Source organism: Montipora capricornis, chromosome 8, assembly GCF_036669925.1.
Source record: "Montipora capricornis isolate CH-2021 chromosome 8, ASM3666992v2, whole genome shotgun sequence".
Classification (NCBI taxonomy): Eukaryota; Metazoa; Cnidaria; class Anthozoa; order Scleractinia; family Acroporidae; genus Montipora; species Montipora capricornis.
The window spans coordinates 10,162,581-10,185,080 of NC_090890.1; the positions used below are offsets into that span (position 1 = coordinate 10,162,581).

At 39.8% G+C, this 22,500-nt stretch overlaps 1 protein-coding gene, 1 long non-coding RNA gene and 1 pseudogene across 2 annotated transcripts in view; 1 reads left to right on the forward strand and 2 right to left on the reverse strand.

Moving 5' to 3' along the window:
• LOC138014389 (uncharacterized) overlaps positions 1-22,500 on the reverse strand; it is a 201,700-nt gene that overhangs the window by 42,247 nt on the left and 136,953 nt on the right. The gene's annotated exons all lie outside the window — the stretch shown is intronic.
• LOC138059071 (uncharacterized) lies at positions 11,763-13,937 on the reverse strand. Its single transcript, XM_068904585.1, has 4 exons — positions 13,736-13,937; positions 13,593-13,644; positions 12,720-12,754; positions 11,763-12,340 (listed from the first exon to the last, which is right to left on the reverse strand). Exons 1-4 carry the CDS (start codon positions 13,877-13,879, stop codon positions 11,867-11,869), a joined length of 705 nt encoding a protein of 234 aa, XP_068760686.1. The 5' UTR covers positions 13,880-13,937; the 3' UTR covers positions 11,763-11,866.
• Positions 16,721-22,500, forward strand: part of LOC138059562 (ryncolin-1-like) — a 5,980-nt pseudogene continuing 200 nt past the window's right edge.

The following is a 22,500-nucleotide window of genomic DNA, read 5'->3' on the forward strand; positions in this document are numbered from 1 at the left end:
GCCTTAAAAAAATCTGTCTTTAGTAATTACTTCATGTTCCCGACTTCTCTTAGTGAAGCAGCCGACTCTTTTCCGTAGGCTGTCGGTACTTGTGGTGAAACGCCTGAATATTAGAGCATGGCTGAAAAATGCAAGGAGTATCTCGAGAGCGAGTATTCGAAAGCGAGCGATCTTTGCAAAATGATCCCATATTTTAGTGTTCACGCAGCAATCAAAGGGAAGATATTTGAGTTTGCAGTACTCTAGGTTACTGTTAAGTTCTTTTCAGTGGTAAGTGTTTTCATGCTAGATTAAAAAACGTTATTAAATTGGTTTCACTATTAATGGCACTTCCCCAGCAACGTCACGGTTGTTAATAGACCCTTCCACGGGTCTTGGCAGGGGAGGCAAACACGGTTAAATTTATAGTAATTGTACGGGATTTCGACCGACTTTGAACCGCTGTAGCACCGCTAAAAAGAGACAGATTTCCAACTTTTGCCAGTGCTTTAAATAGTTTTATTGATATCATTCATTCAACAGAAAATAAGGCCATTAGGAAGGTATGACGTCCGTAAATTCGAATAATAAATCTTTTGATGTTGCTTCTAATCTCGCGGCAATTTGCCGTCATGATTTTAAAAGGGTTGTATGAAATCTTAAAAATTCGTTTATTGTCCTTGTAGCCTGAATCTGTTCTTTCTATTTCATGAAAATAATCTCAGTATAAATGTCTTTTAAAAGACACTTTCACTGTGGAAATTCGTCTCTTTTTAGCGACGCTACAGCGGTTCAAAGTCGGCCCAAATCCCAGACATTTACTGTAAATTTAGCCGTAATTGCCCGTTCCCCCCCTCCCCAGCCAAAAACCGTGGAAGGGTCTATTGACTCTCTTCTAAGGTTCTATTTGCTTTTTATTACCCACGATCAAAACCTGTCTTCTCCAATTCGAGAATGTTCTTTTTCTATATTTCCTGGAAATAACTCGACTTCATTCTTTGGTCTGTTCTTGCGATTCCAGGCCGGATTCAGGACAGATAATCGGTTCTCTTTGACGTGAAAACAAAAGGCTTTTACATAGGTTTCACTTTTCCAACACCTTGTGGTGAATGGTAAATTGGTAAAAGTGGGAATCGTACATCTGTCTTGGCATAGCACTTTTGCCACGTGCGTTTAATAATTTATGTAGTAGACGGAGCATTAAGCCCTTCCCCCTCGATGTGTCGTCCTTTGTTTTGATTTTGTTATGTAACAATCATGAATTATTTTCCTCTGTGCATATACTGTGTGACTTAATTCTCGATATTGTAACCTGTTTCTTGAAATTTTTTAAAGATGTCATACTCCGATCGTGCTAATTATAATCTGATGTCGATAAACCTGTAAAATACTGTTTCAAACAAACGATTTCCTCTCATGTGAAAAATATGTGAAATCGTGTAGCTGACGCGTAGGCGTAGTGCGTCTGGCAGGTGTCATTCTGTCAGGTGTGATTGGCACTTTATTGACCGTTCAGACTAAGAACATTGGAAAAATAGAGTTAGCTGAAGGAGAGCTGTAAGGCCAACCCAAGTACGGCAGATAAAGAAGTAAACCAACAAGATTGTTGAGGAGTATTCCATTCCCTCAAGCTCATGCTGCATTCAAATTTTGAGTGTGAATTGACAACGCCTGTTCTTTCTGGTGATTCTGTAAAGATGTCGGTTAAATAGAGGTTATTAAAAGCTGTAGAATTCTGGCAAACGATTTCCACGCCTACTTTCATATTAAGTATAATTGAGGAGGGTTACAAAATACCATTTGTGTCTTTGTTGCCAGTAAAATCCGTTCTCAGGTTGAACCCGTTTTTACCTAGGTTAAACTGGTGATACCACTGCACTACAGCGACGAGCATGCTCAACCCAACACAGTTCTTTTCATGTATATAAGCCAATTGATATTCATGTATAATAACCAAAACTAATCCTAACCTGACCCTAATTTTTCTCTATGCTTAATTTAGGCTCCAAACAAAAGTTTCTTCAATTCATCTGAGTGCGGTGTGTATTCAACGTAGGTAAAATGGGGATCACACAGGACTATAGATCTGGCCCAAGTTGTTCAAAAGGTGGATAACGCTATGCACCGGATAAGTCACTATCCATCGGATAGCGCAATTGGTTTTGCGCTGACTTATCCACTGGTTAGTGATTTATCCGGCGGATAGAGCTATCCGTCGTTTGAACCTGACCTGGAGGGTCCGATTTCGAGCACCGGTAAGTGCATTAGTTACTATGTTGTAATGTTGATACTGAATGGCTAAGTGTATGAATACAGAAAACCGATAAAATGATACGAAAGATGAGATGCATAAGACAGAGGGGAGGAAAAGGTGTTTTCAGTCCTTTTTGGGCGGTTGATAGCTGCTTTAAACTAAAAGAAACAATGCATATTCAACCTACGTAAAATGAGGATCACCAATTCAAACTGAGACCGGATTTGACCGACATCTACCCTGCCGACAATGCATTTTTCTAATAACGCCTCATTTCTCTTCTGCTCCTTATCCTCTACCGCTACACCTCGAATGGTATGCAAACCCGGCTCCACACCTGAATTTCTGCTTAAAAATATGAAAATTGATATGCCTAAAATCCGAAATAAGACGCTTTATCTCGTTGGGCTGAATGGAGACGGTCAAAGGATTAAGAATATTGGGCGGAGAAAACAGCTCCTCGACGTAATTATCAGCCAAAAGCTCCAAAATAGCCCCGCCTCCTTCAGAGATGAGGCGTTATTAGAAAAATGCGTTGGCGGCGGGGTAGATGTTGTCGGTTAAATCCGTTCTCAGTTTGAATCCGTTTTTACCTACAGGTTATAAGTTGGTATTCCTCATTTTACGTAGGTTGAATATGCATTGTTTCTTTTAGTTTAAAGCAGCTATCAACCGCCCAAAAAGGACTGAAAACACCTTTTCCTCCCCTCTGTCTTACGCATCTCATCTTTCGTATCATTTTATCGGTTTTCTGTATTTATGCACTTATCCATTCACTCTCAACTTTACAACATAGTAAGTAATGCACTTACCGATACTCGAAATCGGACCCTCAAGATCTATAGTCCTGTGTCTTCACCACTGCACTACAGCGACGAGCATGCTCAACCCAACACAGTTCTTTTCATTATTTACTTTTGTATAAAAGCCAACTGATATTCATGTATAATAACCAAAACTTATCCTAACCTGACCCTAATTTTTCTCTAGGCTTAATTTAGGCTCGAAACAAAAGTTTCTTCAGTTCATGAGTGCGGTGTGTATTCAACCTAGGTAAAATGGGGATCACCAGTTTAACCTTGGTAAGAACGGATTCAACCTGACAACGGATTTTACCAGCAACATGTACACAAATAGTATTTTGTAACCCTCCTCAATTATACTTAATATGAAATTAGGCGTGTAAATGGTTTGCCAGAATTCTACAGCTCTTAATAACCTCTGTTTAACCGACATCTTTACAGAATCACCAAAAAGAACAGGCGTTGTCAATTCACACTCAAAATTTTTATGCTGCATATTGTTGAAGGAAATATTGGGGGAATGGAAGACTCCTCAACAATCTTGTTGGTTTACTTCTTTATCTGCTGTACTTGGGTCGGCCTTACAGCTCTCCTTCAGCTAACTCTATTTTTCAAATGTTCTTAGTTTGACCAGTCAGTTAAGTGCCAATCACGCGCCAAAATAACACCTGCCAGACGCACTACGCCTGCGCGTCAGCTACATGAGCTCACAGAGAGCTCACATATTTTTCACATGAGACAAAATCGTTTGTTTGAAACAGTATTTTACAGGTTTGTCGACATCAGATTATAATTAGCACGATCGGAGTATGACAAGTTACAAAAATTTCGAGAAACAGGTTACAATATCGAGAATTTAGTTACACAGTATATGTACAGAGGAAAATAATTTATGATTGTTACATAACAAAATCAAAACAAAGGACTACACGAAGAGGGGGAAAGGCTTAATGCTCCGCCTACTACATAAATTATTAAACACATGTGGCAAAAGTGCTGTGCCAGGACAGCTGTACGATTCCCACTTTTACCAATTTACCATTCACCACAAGGTGTTGGAAAAGTGAAACCTATGTGAAAGCCTTTTGTTTTTACATCAAAGAGAACCACTTTCTCGTCCTGGAACCGAAAGGACAGACCAAAGAATGAAGTTGAGTTATTTGCAGGAAATACAGAAAAAGAACGTTCTCAAATAGGAGAAGACATGTTTTGATCGTGGGTACTAAAGAGCAAATAGAATCTTAGAAACGAGTTTCTATGAGAAATTTTGTTTTATCAACGGAGTTGATAATGTAAATTGACCACCGTACAGGGATTCTAAAAGCTGATTTTTCGAGCGTTAGCCCTTCGTCAGAGCGAATCGAGGAATTATGGGTTGTGTGTAGTTTTTATAGTGGAGTGGCAGCTTCCGGCGCTATTGGTGGTAACATGGCAACGTGAAAAATAGGATTACATTAGTTGAATCAAAAGCGTTCGTTAATACCGTGAGGATTAAGGGTGCCGATTTGGAAGATCAATTTTTGTTCCAGATTGTTGCGGCTTTCCGTCGTACCTAGATGTAGGGAAAGGCCGCAGATAGCCATGTGTTTTTTGGAGTGGTTAGGCAGATTAAAATGGCGAGCGACTGGCTTAGATGCATCCTTGTCATTCTTCTCAACATCGCGAAGGTGTTCGCGGAATCGGTCGCCTAGTTAAGAGTGAAAGGACAAGTTTTTCATCGTGAGCGTGCACATTTAAAAGTGCCGGGTTGCTCGTTAGTTTTGAGTACGCTTCTAACTAAAAAGTTGGCTAAGTTTTAGTCACGTTTGAATGAAATTACTGGAGATTGCGAAAAAAGATTCTACCAGTCTCGGGATAATTTTGGAGTAATTTAAAGTTATTAAGAACGATACTTTTGACTGCGTGATTATGAGGATGGAAAGTAAGGGTGAATGGAATGACAGAATTCCATGTTACCACCAATAGCGTAGCTCCCACTCCACTATAAAAACTACACACAGCCCATAATTCCTCGATTCGCTCTGACGAAGGGCTAAAGCCCTGGTCAAACGGCTCATGATAGTCGATGATAGTCGATGATAGTTGAGCGCGAGCTTCCGTTTGACCACCAACTATCATGCGCTATCATCGACTATCATCAACTATCATTCAGTTTGAGCTTGTTCAAATTCTTCATGATAGTCCATGATAGTTTTCCTCGTTTGACCACGCGTACGATAGTTCATGATAGTTTTTCGGTCAGCTGTTTTGGTAATCACTGGTCCGATAGCGGTCAGAAAACATGTTGCCGCTCTCTTTCGTCGCGAAAAATTCATACTTTTACAAGTTTGTCTTACGGGAGGCCATTTAATGTTCACATTTTTACGCGGAAAGAGCTTGGAACTCGCTTCTCTCGTGACTTTGCTTGCGCGACTGCCAGTGAACTATCGTCAACTATCATGAACTTCTTTGGCCGTTTGACCACTTGAACGATAGTTGGTGATAGTTGATGATAGTTTGGGGAGAATCTACTATCATCGACTATCACGCGCCGTTTGACCAGGGCTTAACGCTCGAAACGTCAGCTTTTAGAATCCCTGTACGGTGGTCAATTTACATTATCAACTCCGTTGATAAAACCAAATTGTTGTATACTACTTCCCCACCGACGCAGCACCACAGTTTTTTTTAGAAACTACCAACTTTATTCTAAGCGATCTGTTAATTATAAAATAACAACCCTGACCTTGCTGGGAACCTGCCGGGGGAACTGCCAGGAATAGTGAAACCAATAATCTTTTTTAACCTAGCATGAAAACACTCACCACTCAAAAGAACTTAACACTAAGCTAGAGTACTGCAAACTCAAATAGCCGCCCCTTGATTACTACGTGAACACTAAAATATGGGATCATTTTGCAAAGATCGCTGGCGTACAGGTGTTCGGCTTTCGAATACTTGCTCTCGAAATACTTCTTGTTCAGCTATGCTCTAATGTTCAGGGGTTTCACCACAAGTGCCGACAGCCCACGGAAAATCGTCGGCTACTTCACTAACAGAAGTCGGATAATTAATAATAGCAGTTTCTTTTAAGCCTAAGATTAAAATTCATTTTGACAATGAGGACATAAAGTGGTCTGGAGGTGATCATCAATTTTGCTTTTGAAATGTGGCCTTTTTTCGGCGTTCTCTCAAAAATGAGTCCAAATAAAATAGACCCTATTCTTATTCAGTGACATGCAAATAAGTTGCGGTTCCTGCTGTATTTGAGCCTGAGTCCTGGCCTCAAGTTGTTTTGAAAATCAACTGAATTGGTGTTAATTAATAAATGATAAGCTTCAAACGAGCACCCATCTTGCGAGTTTGGAAAATTAACGTTTTCCGAAAGCAAAATCTAATAGTGATGGTGCACAAAATTTCAAATACACTACACAGATCTCGGAAAATCATTTCTCTGTATGAAAACGGAGTTAAAATATGTTATATGTCATTTTCTTTTACTAATTTCCTTCAACCTCAAAAAACGCAAATGGTTTACACAAAACTGTTTCTGAGCAAAAATTTGGTGTTATCAACGGAGTTGATAATGTAAATTGGCCACCGTACAGAGATTCTAAAAGCTGACGTTTCGAGCGTTAGCCCTTCGTCAGAGCGAATTAACGCTCGTCAGAGCGTTAGCCCTTCGCTCTGACGAAGGGCTAACGCTCGAAACGTCAGCTTTTAGAATCTCTGTACGGTGGCCAATTTACATTATCAACTCCGTTGATAAAACCAAATTTTTGTATACTACTTCCCCACCGACGCAGCACCACAGTTTCTTTAGAAACTACCCCTTCATTCATTTGTTTCTGAGCAATGTACGTAATCTAATTATCATTGTTTGGAAAGTTGATTGTGAGCTGATAATCTAAGATTTGAGTGAAAGCCTAAGTTTCTTGTCAGGAAATGTAAAAACCAAGTGTACAATATGAATGAAAACAATCTTGAACGTCCATTTAAGTGTTTCATTAGATAAATTTTAGATCAGGTCACTTCAGTTTAAAAGCCATAATCAATTTTTCCATGCAAAAAAATTTCCAGATGTGTTTCTGAGATTATGTCATTAGTTTGCTTTTTTAGTTTCTCAACTTTGCTTGTTTATGTCAAGCAAATCGCTCTTGAACAAAAGTTTAATTACCGGTATATATATAAAACTGTAATTAGACGCAAACACCTGCACGCGCGTAAATTATTCGCTACTAAACAGTCGACTGACAGGTGTAGTTTTCAACTTTTAAAATGTAAACAATTGCGTTAGCAAAGTATTCAAGTGGTTGTTGCAGTTCGTCTGTAGCGACCTCATTCAATAATGTTCAACTCTACGGCATCTACGGTGCACGGCAACCAAGATGAAGTTTCTTTATCGGCGTGTTCGGAAGCTGTAAGTTATAGGAAGCCTGTCACCGGATTCGAATACAGTACTATACAGACTACTATATCTTCAGTTATTTCACTTCTTATGATTTGTGGGAATCTCCTGATTTTAGTTGTTCTTCCCAAAGTTTCTTCTATCCACAGGCCATCTAGAGTCCTTTTTCGATGTCTTTCCATCACGGACCTCTGTGTCGGACTCGTTTCTCTACCGCTATTTGTCGTCTATCGTATGGCAGTTGAAGAAAAGAATTGGAGCTTGTGTAGTAAGAGCGAAGGCTTGGCTTTCGCTGTGAGTACAGTACTCTGTGGACAGTCCATCACCACGTTGACTGCAATAAGTGTGGACAGACTGCTTGCTATGCAGCTTAGGTTGAGATACCGACAAGTTGTTACTTTGCCGCGCGTTCGCCTCTCTGTGACAATTTCTTGGGTTGCGAACTTCGCTGTTGCCTTCACTTATTACTGGAACAAACGAATTTTCTTTTTATGGGGCTGTGGGTATATTTTCACATGTATAATTATTTCATCTTGCTGTTACTTTAAGATATATCTAGTCCTTGGATACCGCCAGGTGAAAATACAACCTCTTTCCCAGGGTATCTCTTTTTTCCAAAGAAGAGAAGTCCTGGGAACTAGCCCTGCACAAATTCAGGGGTCAAATCCTCGTGTCCTTTCAGTGTTAAATATAAACCGGTACAAAAAGACAGTTTCCAATGCCATTTGGGTTCATTCCTTTTTAGTAATATGCTATCTGCCTTACACCGTTGCAACTGCTGTTACAGCTTCGCGTGGCGAATCTCTTTATGGAAATCGTTACAAAGTATTGGGGAACAGTACCGGAATACTTCTTTTCTGTAACTCGCTCCTCAACCCTTTTCTTTATTGCTGGAAAATCAAAGGAATTAGACAAGCTGTAAAACAATTACTTCGAAATAGTTTTAGCTGTTCATAAAGACTGAGTCAACACTACTGACTTTAGTCAATTTCAGTCCCAGGTGGTTCAAGCCTGTTTCAATATTTTGGAGGTAACTTCTTATTAGAAGGATAATTCTGCAACACTGTTTCATGTAACATCAATTTTAGGGTACCAAATCGCTTAACAAGACGCGGTCATCGATATGACGTTGTAGGTTGCCATGGCAACAAAGGAGTCATCACACGGTAATGGTGGATTTCCTGTGAATACACTATCAAGTCACAACAAGGACCTCAGACGTAAAAGTACTTTCTCAGTGTCGACGGTGGCTAGTGGTCGCTAGTGGTGGATATTTACCGAGCCGTGACCTCCACTTCGGTGAATAGTAGTTAAATATTCTAATCGAGCAGAATACTTACAAACTAACAATGACAGTTATAAATTGTTGTGAAAATTAAATAGAGTATTCGATTGCTTCGGTCCCGTTCTCTGATTAATGCTAAAATTCTCATTCACTTAAAGTGTTTGTTAAAGCTCTGGACCCAACCGAAACCCTACACCAAATAGGAAAAACCGAAAACTGCATAGGATACCAAACCCGATAAACCACTTTCATCTATGCCGAAAACCGAAAATCAAATTCTTAAAATGGGAAAGCGAAGTTTTTCGGCGCAAAAACCGAAAAACCCGGTCTAAAAGAAGGCGAAAATCGCAAATCTTAATGCCCCTATCTCGCAGGTGTCCTTTGTCTACTAACTATGAAAAAATGCGCTAAGATTCATCAATTCGTCGAATCACTTCAAGATTTAAAGATTTAAAACCTACCTTAAACAAATAATAACTGATTTATTATGCGATGGTAGGCCGTTACTGATTGACGTTTCACAACAAGTTACAATGCTCAACTAAAAATATAAATATAATTGCTCGATTTACGCTGTTTTTATCTGATTAATTAATTTGTTCATTAACAATTAATCGGTTTGTTTATGTCATCTTACTTACTAGTTAATTGTTAATTTATTTTCTTGTATATAGCATTAGTTATTTTTTTATTCTGAAAAGCCTATTTGTGGACGAATAAAGTATGTATGTATGTATGTAAATGACGTCAAAGCGAACTACAACAGTGACGTTGTAATTCGCTATATAATTTATCGCGCCGGCATCGCGAGGTCACGGGTTCAAACCCCGTTGAAGTCCTGAAATTTCAGGCTTCTCTACTTTGCGTTCATAACTGCGAGGATCATAGCTTCACTTGGTTATAATTCGTGAGGGAAATTTACATGTACTTACAAGAATTTCTCGATTAAACAATCATCAATGAGCTAAGGGCTGAGCGTAATTTTCACACGTACGTGTAAATTTTTTCTCGCACGTATTATAACGTCGCTTCACCCAATCCAAAGCTGCGGGGACTCCCAAATTTTTGGGCATCGAGGCCGTGTGAAAACAGTATCGGGGAAGGGGTGGGAAGAAAGCAGACGTTAGAGGATAGAAGACTGTGCATGACCTAGGTTTGTCCAAGGGCGCGTTCTTTTTGTGATATTAGGGAGCTTAAGCAAGCGCGTTTTTGAGGCGCGGACGGCAACCGGAAGTGAGCTGTTTTCCCTTTTAACTTGTGTTCACACAACTACATTTACATTGCTAAGTATCGTTTCTCTATTAGAGAAGATTAGTATAAAAACCTGGGAGACCCCACTGTCCTGGCACGCGAAACGTTCTCTTCCGGTTGCCGTTCGCGTCTCAAAAACGTGCGTGCTTAAGCTCCCTAATGGACTTTAAAATCTATGACGCGGACCTCAACAAGAACGTCAGTAAAAATTGGCACTTAAAAAGCAAAACGGTTGTTCTAGACATGCGTTTTGAAATTTTGTACACTTCTTCGGATTTGTCTACAAATGTGCAACGTGAAATGACCAAATACCAAGTTCTATGTAAAACGAGAGCGCACACCGGCAGATTTTTATTTCATTTCCTAGTTTCATCTCCTTCTCTTCAAATTAGTTCCTGAAAAGTTCGGCTATTCCCTGCTAGCAGAAGTCTCTTTTCTTTTTGCGTTCGCTGAACTGACAAGTACGGGAAAAGAGACTTTTGCCAATTTTTTGGTTAGTTACTGCAGTGCAACTAGCGGAATCATAAATGTAAAGGCATAAATTAACTTATAGTACCGTACAGTACTACAATAATTCGCTAGGGAAAGAACACAAGATCGTAGTGAAATTTCAGCTTACCGTTTACGTTTCCCTGTCCATGTTTCTATTGTGTGCGATTCGTCGACATTGATATATATAGCCGACAAATTTTTGTGGAAGTTATTACACTTTCGTTTCAGCACGTTGATCATGAGAAATGCCTTGTCCATGCAGCGCATTTTCTGCCGATGCCGGGAAAACTAGCTGGTGCTTCCTAAATGCATACATCTGGCAGCCGCCAACGAGAGGTTGCCGTGAGCTCTCATCCTTCAGCTTCTTTAATCTTATCCCCGGTGATACTTCTCAAAGGTGTGATACTAAAGGCGGCGAAATACGAGATACAAAAACCCTCAACTTGGCTCGCAACATTGTTTCGTTGCCGGTTTGGGTCGATGTTTCCCGTTTTTCACCTTGCATGATCAACTTGTCGCGCAACAAAAACATTTGTTGCGGGTTGAAGAAAGTTATTGCGAAAAGTAGAGCGCAGGTCTACTCTGAGCAACAGATTTTGGCTTTGTTGCCCGATTTTCATATACCTCCAATAGTTGGTGTTCTGATAAACGGAAGTCCAATTTGAGAGATTTAGGGCAAAATTTGGCTTCTCTGCTTTACAACTCACTAGCATAGATTAATAGTCTTTACATTTCATCTTGGTTACGTCCAGGTCAAGATCGGAAATTTTTAAAGGAAGCAGTCGTAACAGAGGGATGAGAGTTACAATGTTTAATATCAGAGGGGATGGATGCAGGTACGGCTGTCCAAGTCAGAAAATTTGTTCTGCTAATATTTAGTGTGCTGACATTAAAAGATTCAATAATGTTCAGTTCAAAATTTAGATCGCATACCGAATATATTCCAGAAAAAGGGAGACTGCTTGCTGTCTAGCATGGAGGTGGCATGCGAAGAGGGAGAGAGGAAGGAGGAATGCGCGGAGGGAATTAAAAAGGGAGGTACAGGAAGCTGGGTGAAGATGCTATGCAGTTTTTTGATGTGTTGTCCGAACTACTAAGTTTGGACAGTAGAACAATCAATTCTAAAATAGGACTAAGCAACCAATTTATCTCGAAAGCAAAACTGTTTCCTAGTACTGCCTCTTTTTCTGCATTAATAAATTGTATTCCTCTCCATTATAATGATCTATTATTTATGGGGGGCTTAACTTACACGAGTCAATTTAAAGGCGAAACGGAAAACAAAAATTCGGCAGTAAAAATCACAACAAATAATTGTGACACCTTTATTACCCTCAAACCGAAGAGACAACGCTATTCAAAGTATCACAGCGTACATCTAAACTAGGAAACACGTTGTGTTTACACTCTTTCTTTTACTTCCGGCAACAGCAAAAGCTGTAGTAGGGATATGGGTCTGGGTACCGAGTGATGTCAGTAACAGAGCGTGACACCTCACTCCCTCCCCAGGTTGCGGTACCGCATTGATAGTTGTAGAAGGCGCCAATCTGCTCTCCGTTTTGAGTGGCTTTTCCTGTTTTTCCATGAATGGAAAGTTCTGCGTCACAGTTGCGATACGGAGACTGGGCACAAATCTGAGCACAGGTCTTCTTATCAGCCGTGTTACGCACAAGGACGGCGTTGGGACAGCAGCCAGAGCCCCCTGAACTGGTGCTTCCTCTGCAGGCAGCAGCGGCCGCCATGTGAAGAGACTGCCAGCCCAAGTCGTACAAAGAGTATTTGTCGTAACCTGCCACAAGGAGACTCTGGTTCAAGCGGCCATTGCTGTCGAGCACAGCGAAACCAGAAGGTTTCCCGGCTCTCGCTAACAGTGCTTTTAAGGATGCCACCTTGATTTTGAAAACACACAAAAAATAAATATAAAAGTAAAAAAAAGTAATCCAAAAAAAAAAAAAAAAAAACTTAATGTAAAATTAATTATTCGACTTTTACACCAAGGGAATTCATAGAGAGCTTTTTTTCTCATGGTTTGACCACGGTTACAATTTAAGCAATCATTTTACTTTTCACTCTTTTTACTCATTTCTTGGTCAGCCTTACACTAAAGACAAGCAGGGACAGCTATTTATATTCCATAAATTTTTTTCTTAACTGTTTCGACATTTATAATTACTTCTGGACGGGAAAGGTTAGGAGAGCGATGGAAACAAGAATTTTTTCCTCAAAGTTACCGTGATTTCATTTCATTCTCAACGATAAAAGGCATACCTCCTTTTCAAGTTTTTCCAGTTTCCTTGCTTGGCCTGAAATGGAAAAGTAAATATGTTTTCAATTAGTTTTGAGCGAGGCTGAGAGGATCTTTGGATTGGCAAGACCGTGACTCTTATTTAAAAGCTGTATTTCTTTAGAGCTGTTTAGCGGTTGCGGTATAATAAAAAGCTTGAATTTTCAATCGGCTGAAGGAGTGAAGCAAAACCATCTAATTTAATTTGGGAAGATTGATTCCCTGGAACATCGACGCATCAAGCAAGCCCTTATTTTGGTCTACAAGTTTATTCATGACCAAGTACCGAATAATATTCGCGAAATGTTCATCTTGCGAAGAAGTGAATAAAGTCTTCGCGGCCAATTTAAGCGGCTCCTCCCAAGACCAAATTCACGCCTTTATGCTTCACTCCATTACTTATCAAGCGGCCAAACACTAGAACAATCTTTCCGACAACATTAGAACATCAGAGAATATAATGTTTTCAGGAGAAATTTGGAACGGATACTCTCTATCATCTTTGCTTGAGTGCAGCTGTATTCTGTGCAAAAAATTAACGGCATTGTCGTTCCATTTTTGCAACGTAAACATTTCATTCACTGATGTTACTTTCTTTAAAATAATCCTTTGTTGCACATTTGCATTCAAACGAGCCTTCGCTCATATTACTTACTTGCTTGCTTACTTACTTACTTACTTACTTACTTACTTACTTACTTACTTACTTACTTACTTACTTACTTACTTACTTACTTACTTACTTACTTACTTACTTACTTACTTACTTACTTACTTACTTACTTACTTACTTACTTACTTACTTACTTACTTACTTATTCCCGGTGAAAACTAATCAATGACTCAAGTTGACTTACTTTCGTCATTTGGGTTTCCTCCAGCATTCGCAAGGCAAGAAATAGCGTCTGTCTGATATGATTAAAGAGAGAAATCATTTGACCATTAAAAAAAAACGAGACAGGATTACACTGAAATTGCTTAAAAACCTATGCGAAATTACCAGACACTGGCTTTTGGGACAGTTTGATAGCACCGCCAAAGCTGCTGAAGTGTTTGGTGTTTTTCCCAAAACTCCATGATAAAATGGCGCGGTGATCAAGAAACTCACGGCTAGTAATGGAAAGCTGAAAGCGGTAAGCTTCATCTTCTATTGTCCAAGATCAATTTCATCAATTCTTCCGCAGAAATTTGAAGAGATACTCACAGTGCACAACAGAGGCACTGCTTTAATTCAAGTCTGCGTCAACAAAACTTGTTTGATAATCTTGTTCCTGAACATGGCGCAAAGGTCGAGTAAATACAGCTCAGTACTACGTATAACTACGCCACATGGACTGTGTGATAACTCTAATGTCAATATTTAGAAACAGTCCTAAGAAAATACGCGCGCTGATTGGTTAAAAATCGTGTTTCTATAACTAGATGGAGACAATGGAGACACAGAACTAGCACGAGCTGTTGACGTAGTAATGGCGCGAGCAAAGAGAATTTACATTTTGATAATTAGAGTGAGCAAGTTGTTTCCTTTTTCGTCGTGTTGTTTCCTAAAAGAAATAGAAAACATGTACTCCGTGTACTATAACGAGTTATAGAAATATTCTAGAAAGTTTGGGAGAACTCGAAAAAGCTGTGGAAACACTCGCCTGTGGCTCGTGTTCCCATACAGCATTTCTCGTTCTCCCAAACTTTCACTCGTGTTTCTATAACTCCGACTCGATAGAAACACGGTACATGTTTTCTATTTCTAAAATCATTAGAGTATAAGGATTTCAGACCGAGTGTCCGTACCTCGATCGTGTCCTCAATAATCTCCTAGTGGATCAAAGTTGCATTAAAATATTTTCTTTCAATTTGAACGAATCCAACTTGGTAGTACCACTCACGGTGGAACCTCAAATCAACTGGGCAGAGCAGATCGAGCGTCCATATTACGAATGTATCCGTATTATAGAGGTGCAGATCAGAAAAATTGTGATTCCCTTTGTGAACAAGTGAACTGTCTGCAATATAGAGGTGTGCCTAAAGAGGGTCTCGACATTACAAAGATGAGTCGCCTGGAATAATAGGTAACACGTACTGAAACACTAAAAAGAACTTTGGATTTTATGTCCGCCTAAATGGAAGATCAGTGAATTCTGGGTCAATCGCCGCCGCTGTGGCATTTGAATTTCAATCTTTAAAACAGAAATTTATCTTGTTTCGACCATCTTCTTTGTTTACATCCACTTATATCCTGTGTTCAGTGCTTGAAAAGCTCTTTGAAACTTTAAAAATTTATTCATAGTGAACTCGTTGAATATAGACCAGAGACGGAGAGAAAATTGAATATTTACATTTTCTTTTTATTTGAGCAGATTCCCATTCTCTACTGCATAAGTCGTTTGGAAACTGATGTATTTCAGTCAGAGATATAGCGAACGCACCCAAACCATCTCATAAATAGGGTGATCTGCCTACTGAATTGCTTAAGTACAAAAAATATATCAATTACTGATTAAAAATGGTGAGAGCTTCCGAATCTTTCTTTGCAGTCAATATTTGAATATCTACACGTCACGGTAGGCGACAGTGCATATTAACAAAGCATGGGCGGAAGCCGATTTGCATTTGTCTCGCTATAATTTTAGTTGCTGCAAACTGCCTACTTCAGAAAAAATCTTTGAAACATACAAAAATGCCATATTAATACATCCGGTACAGTTTGTCTTCTCTCAACGCCATCTATCGGCTTGAACCTGATTTGGTTAGGAATTCCGAATCAAGGTTACTGGAGACCTTCAAGAGCCTATTTTGTCCAATTTTTTTTTTTTTTTTTACAACAAATTCAAGACTTCTACTTTATCTGAATTTTCAACAAAAAATAGTTTAAAGCTTAAAACGCGAATGGGTTATCCACAAAAACGTAATTTTTAATCAAAAGTATCCTGTGGCAAGCTCGTGGAGTAAGTAAGATACTGCGTCAAGGAGGTGATATAGCGAATTATCAAGCCTATAGAGTGGTTACAAATGCCAGTGTAATACATTATATTGAACGTCTTTCCTTGGTAGCCGAATAAGATCATTTATTTATTAACGACCATTTAAAGAATGCATAGATGCGTCTTAACGACCATTTAACGAATCCGTGAATGCGCCAGCCGAACTTGAGACTATCAGAAATCGATTACAAATTTGCCATTGTTTACGCCTGACAGCCTGATTCCCCAGCCATGAAAGACTGTACCTTATCGGGTGGAGTTAATTTGACCTCGGACCCAAGGTCCGTGTCCTGTTCGGTTATCAGCAGCTGTCAAATTCATCAGCTATCGTGCAATCGGAAGCAGAAAATGCTCGTTTCCTGCCAAGTGTGTGGGGATTTTTGACGACGAAACATTCACCGAGGTTCGCAAATGATGGGGCTTTAGCTTTGCGTGAAAAAATCTTGGCTGGAATGGATTTTCGAGTCGCAAACCGCCTGAGCTGACAACGGTCGGGATCTAAGTGTGCAGTCTTGACTTCGTCTTAGAACAGTGAAAATATGGACTTCCCTAAACGGTAAAATAAGCTCCAAAAGGCACAAGAATACACCAGAGGTGAGTCATTTTCATTCATTTTATTTTTTTAGGCTTCATAATCGACAGTATCTTATTTCCCATACAAAGTCTTATAACGCGTTTAAATTCTCAACGGCTGTCTGTAGTAACGCGAGCCGGGCTGCCTATGATTGAATGAACGTTAAATTGAGCGTTTTTTAGGCTTCATAATCGACGGTATTTTATTTCCCATACAAAGTCTTATAACGCGCTTAAATTCTCAACGGCTGCCTCTAACGCAACACCGCTTGCACTCAAAGGTCATCTTCCCACTAGTAATTAATTATTACACGCTCTCTAGTGACGCGAACTTGGGCTGCCTATGATCGCCAGCGGGAATTTCAAACCGTCGATAACCGATTGCATAGTCACAAAACCTCGTTTCCAGGGTCTTTTTGGCAGGGTGATTCAACATGGCGGACAATTGCACGCCTTGTCCGCCATTTTGGTCGCCCCTCAGCAAAGATCCTGGAAACGAGGAAGGCCCAAGCATTTTCTTTACCATTGGTTGGTTTCGTTGTAGGACGTTGCCGCTGATGAAACTCAAAAGCTTCCGAATACCAGTGCAGTTTTCGTTCAATAATATAACGGTTATGTAAAAATTGAAAGTTTGCCACAGCAGTAAAATGTGTAACAAATATCATATGCACATTGCCTATGACAACAAAACGAAGATGATGTAAATCACCATATTTGCTCCCAGGTAAATATAAATATTTATAGCAAGGAAATTTGCAAATTTACAACAAAGTCATATTCAGGCAATTCATTCCTTTTTGCTCCCATTGCAAAAGAGAAGAAAGAAAATGCAAATGTACGTATTTTGATCCTTTGAAAATCAGTTCAAACAATAATGCAAATTATTGGTTTTGCGACATGTTTGCTTGCATTTGCGGTTGAAGTCAAACTTCTATCCTTGCGGTGAAGCAAATTTGAGCAAATCTGTGGAAAAGTTAAAGATTTGCATAGCACACAAATGCCAAGCAAATAATTACATATGAATGAAGGGGTAGTTTCTAAAGAAACTGTGGTGCTGCGTCGGTGGGGAAGTAGTATACAAAAATTTGGTTTTATCAACGGAGTTGATAATGTAAATTGGCCACCGTACAGAGATTCTAAAAGCTGACGTTTCGAGCGTTAGCCCTTCGTCAGAGCGAATCGAGGGATTATGGGTTACGTGTAGTTTTTATAGTAGAGTAGGAGCTACGCTATTGGTGGTAACATGGCAACGTGAAAAATAGGAATATATTAGTTAAATGAAAAGCGTTCGTTAATACCGTGAGGATTAAGGGTGCCGATTTGAAAGATGAATTTGTGTTCTAGATTCTTGCGGCTTTCCGTCGTACCTAGATGTAGGGAAAGGCCGCAGATAGCCATGTGTTTTTTGGAGTGGTTAGGCAGATTGAAATGGCGAGCGACTGGCTTAGATGCATCCTTGTCATTCTTCTCAACATCGCGAAGGTGTTCGCGGAATCGGTCACCTAGTCGTCTACCTGTCTCACCAATGTATAATTTATTGCATAACGTGCAGGTTATGCAATAAATGACATTTGCGGAGGTACATGTGAAACGATCGGTGATCTTAACAGATCGCTTAGGTCCCGATATCTTGCTAGTGTTAACAATGAAAAGACAAGTTTTGCATCGTGAGCGCGCGCATTTGAAAGTGCCGGGTTGCTCGTTAGTTTTGAGCGCGCTTCTAACTAAAAAGTTGCCTACGTTTTTGTCGCGTTTGAATGAAATAAGTGGAGGTTGCGAAAAGATTCTACCAGTCTCGGGATCATTTTGGAGTAATTTAAAATTACTAAGAATGATGCTTTTGACTGCGTGATTATGAGGATGGAAAGTGAGGGTGAATGGAATTCTGTCATTCTTATCTTTTTGTGACGTTTGTAGCGATGACTGTCGATCAAATTGTTGGGCGCGATGATGGCCCGCTTTGACCACAGAGACAGGATAGCCACGTTTTTTCGATCGATTCATAAACAGCCTTTATTTAAACTACATATTAATGCTGCGTTAAGATTGTCAGTCCATTTGCTGAATGTGAAAACGCAACTATACTTAACAAAAAAGAAAGGCAAATGATGATACGCATTTTTTGAAGATGCGATGCGTCTTAAAATACATGCATAATTAAGTAAGGTCAACTTTGTCTCGCTCACGCAATTCTCATATAGACGCTCGGTAAAGTTGTCTCGGGAAGGAGGGCTGTCTCGGGTAAGCGAGACCATATAAACAAGCCCTTAATGTCCCGATTTTCCCAACAGTGTGGTGACGCCTATATCAACGAAACAAATCCTACAAATTGACGGCTTGTCACATATTGTCTCTTGCGAACGTAGGTTGGAAATGGTTGAGAAATCTTTTCAATGTGTTTTCGATTCATTGTCTTTTGGAATTCCGGCTTTAGTCTGTATTTGTTTTTGGCGTGTTTGTGGTGGGGAGTCAACAGAGAAACGTTTGTATTGTGTTTCAATGAAACTGTTGCTGGTCACAAAAGCTCGAAAATTATCTTGTTCCAACGCTCTCTCTCTCTCGTCCCTCTCTTATAAGAAGTTGCTTGGTATCTACAGAAAACAGGCAAAATCAAACATGTTTCTTTCATCTTTGGCGTAATGCAGATTTGTGCTTGACGTAAGCCGTTTGCTGTTTGTGTTTAGTATCGTTTGACTGATCTTTGTTTTCGACCACTTAGGCAGTCCATTACAAGTCCAATTTATCAACCCATGCATCTGGTCTATGGACTAGGGCTCGGTGCAATACAAACAGTACCACATCCAAGCTTACTTTACACACATGCCTCACAAAAAAGAGGATCGACAACGAAGATAAATATCTAACCTGAACATTTCTTCACACTTCACTCTGGCTAAAAATGTTAATTACTTTTTCAAGTGTTTGACTATTCCCGAGGCCGGCAAAGCTCTCCAGAAACAGCAAATGGCCGTTTTTTATACTGGAGACGCATAATTCGTCTGGGACGAACTTGGGCAAACATTTTTTCTGCGTCTATTAAATTCGTCTTGTATAAAGACGGCCACAAGACGCATTATGCGTCTGGACGAAGAATCTGTTTTAGTGTGCGTCTTCGAAGACGAACTAAAACTGGAAAGTTCGTCCAGACGCATTATGCGTCTAGTGCCCGTCTTTATACTAGACGAATTTAACAGACGCAGAAAAAATGTTTGCCCAAGTTCGTCCAAGACGAATTATGCGTCTCCTATAGTTCGTCCCGTCTTTACACTAGACGGATAACATGAGAGACGAACAATTCGTCTGGACGGATTATGCGTCTCTAGTATAAAAACGGCCAATGGCCGTTTTTTTATACTTGAGACGCATAATTCGTCGCGGACGAACTTGGGCAAACATTTTTTCTACGTCCGTTAAATTCGTCTAGTATAAAGACGGGCACAAGACGCATTATGCGTCTGGACGAAGAATCTATTTTATCGTGTCTTCGAAGACGCACTAAACTGGAAAGTTCTTCCAGACGCATTATGCGTCTAGTGCCCGTCTTTATACTAGACGAATTTAACAGACGCAGAAAAATGTTTGCCCAAGTTCGTCCAAGACGAATTATGCGTCTCATATAGTTTCGTCCCGTCTTTACACTAGACGGATAACATGAGAGACACATAATTCGTCTGGACGGATTATGCGTCTCTAGTATAAAAACGGCCAATGAAGGCAAGCTTCAATGGCAAACTTGTAAGGCTCCTCCTTGCCAACGAAAAATCATTTAATTGCGCCCGCGGCCTCGTTTCCTTGTTTTATAAATTGATCTATAGCTCTAACTATGGCTGTATAAAATAGACAGATATCAATATGTTTTTTTGATTTTGCTTAACAGCAAATCTGAGCTCGAGGTTTTCCATGAGCGAGAGACTTTTTCTAATAATCTCTGATAAACAAATTTATTCCGAAGCACAAAACCATCAATCAAAGATGAGAATAACGCAAAGTCAAATTGACTATTTCATCATCCCGTACGAGGGTTTCTCTTCGTGGCACCAACGGCCGGTTGTCTTAAAAGTTGTCAGAATCACCTAAAATGGTTTCCACAATGCTTTAAAAGCTCGTTTAGTGAGTTTGTAGCAGCCCTTCAAAATATATATCTGTTCGGATGTTCTACGGGAATTTCAGGTTGCTGTAGAACGTCCTTCATGGCTTTTTTGCCTTGTCCTGAAGTTAAAGAAATCGTGACGGGTCTGATAAAAAAAAACTTTACATTAAGTAGTCGTCGTTTTTTCCCGCAAATTTTAGGGAACGTTTGCCCTTAATATGATTCTCAAAAAAACTACGGCCAAAATGATAGAAGTTATAAATCTTCAAATTTTCTTCCAGCGTCACAGTTCACTCTTACTCAGCTTAGCAAAATTTAAACGTTCTTCAATGTGGTTTCGAAATTTCTACGCATCTCTTCGCACTCTTCACACTTCATTACTTTTCTGAAATAGCTAAATCTCTGTTCAGAAGAAATGTCGAAAAAATCTTACTACACCTCGAAAGTTTAAGTTCGAATATTTGAAAATGTTAACCCACCATCCTTCCGAACAGACAATTACCGAAATAATAATTACTCGTTGGGTGCCCATGTTCTTTTGCTAGAAAAATCTCATAAAATTTTGATGAACTCTCCTATTGTCAGCAGAAAGTTGTCAACTGCCTCGTCTGTGAGTCACTACAATGTGTTGTTATTTGATTGGTAGGAATCGATGAATTCAGCATTCCCAAAATAGAGCGCAGGAGACAAGAAAAATCTGGTTTGGAAAGACTAAATGAACTGAACCTCAAGTCTTAGAAATCATTTTATACCCGCAGTTTTTGCTTCCACTTCACAGAAGAGTTTTCCTGAAAGAACCAGTGCACAATGGCATTCCAGCTAGCTCTGCTTTTTACTGGGGATTTTCGTTGGGACATTTGCCAAAACTTCTGTGCAAACAACAAAAAGCCCTGGTATTAGTAAACCCCAGTGCAACGTGAATAACAACTTTTACGCCGGACCACACTGCTGTAAGAAGATCGAGCAGCAACTCACACTGAGATCAAAGAAGCAATAACTGCGCTGAAAGCAAACGAATCTGGCGGCTCTCAAGACAAAGGTCTGCAGTTATACATTTTAGATACATTTACTTCGAAGACACCAGTCGGGTTAGAATTTTCACATCTGTTCCGTCGCAAAAATCAATCAAATTACGATCAATTGCTTTTGAAATATTCGCTAGCTCCGTATAGTATTTCCCTGTGTGATGTCTATTCAACTTTTTAGAGGATAGAGATAACGATGAAACCAAAACATATCTAACAGGAATTCATCCCGCTTATGTAATTTTTAGTCAACAAGAACTGCGCCGATGTTTACAATTCTGGCGAAAAGATAAGTGGTGTGTACAAAAATCGATCCCGATGGTCTGGGAGAATTTGAAGTGTACTGTGATCACAAAACTGCCGGCGGAGGATGGACGGTCTTTCAAAAAAGACAAGACGGCTCCGTAGATTTCTTCCGCGCGTGGGACGCCCTACAAACGAGGCTTTGGTAATCTAAACGGAGAGTTTTGGCTTGGACTGGACAAGATTCACCGCCTGACTGTAAGCAGCAGCAACAAGCTTCGCGTGGACTTGGAAGACATTCATGGAAATACAGCATTTGCCGAGTACAGTTCAGTTACAGTGGCAAGTGAGCGAGCAAAATACCAGCTGAGTTGGGGGGGAAATATTCAGGTTTGCAAACTCTGGTGATTTAATAAACAACCCTTTGTTAATTAAGATAGACACACTTTCTCATTTCAACTAGGTGTGCAGTCTGTCTCTAACTGATAGAACTCAGTTCTACTGTGATGTCAAAGAATTTTATCTCGCTTTGACTGACAGAATAAGTTGTATATGTAAGCCAGTGAGTTAGCTAAAAAAAAAAGAACAGAGCAAGAAACTGAAAAAACCTGGTAATCATTTCACTCACGTGGTGATAAACACGTTACATCGATTTCATGTCGGTGGCAAGTAGAGACAACAAACAATCTCAAGTGCGTCTTAAGAATTTTTAGCATTTTTAAACAAGTTTTTAAAACTGCTTCTTATTTTGATTGCTTAATTGTTTTTTCTTTTTTTTTTTTTCTTTTCATTCAGGCACTGCAGGTGATTCCCTTGGCGTTCACCGCGGCCATGCGTTTAGCACCAAGGATCGCGA

Coding starts and splice junctions, on each gene's coding strand:
- LOC138059071 (XM_068904585.1), bottom strand. CDS start 13,879: ATGAAGCTTACCGCTTTCAGCTTTCCATTACTAGCCGTGAGTTTCTTG. Junction 13,645..13,735: donor GTCCCAAAAGCCAGTGTCTG/GTAATTTCGCAT, acceptor TAATCATATCAG/ACAGACGCTATTTCTTGCCT. Junction 12,755..13,592: donor AGGAAACCCAAATGACGAAA/GTAAGTCAACTT, acceptor TTTCCATTTCAG/GCCAAGCAAGGAAACTGGAA.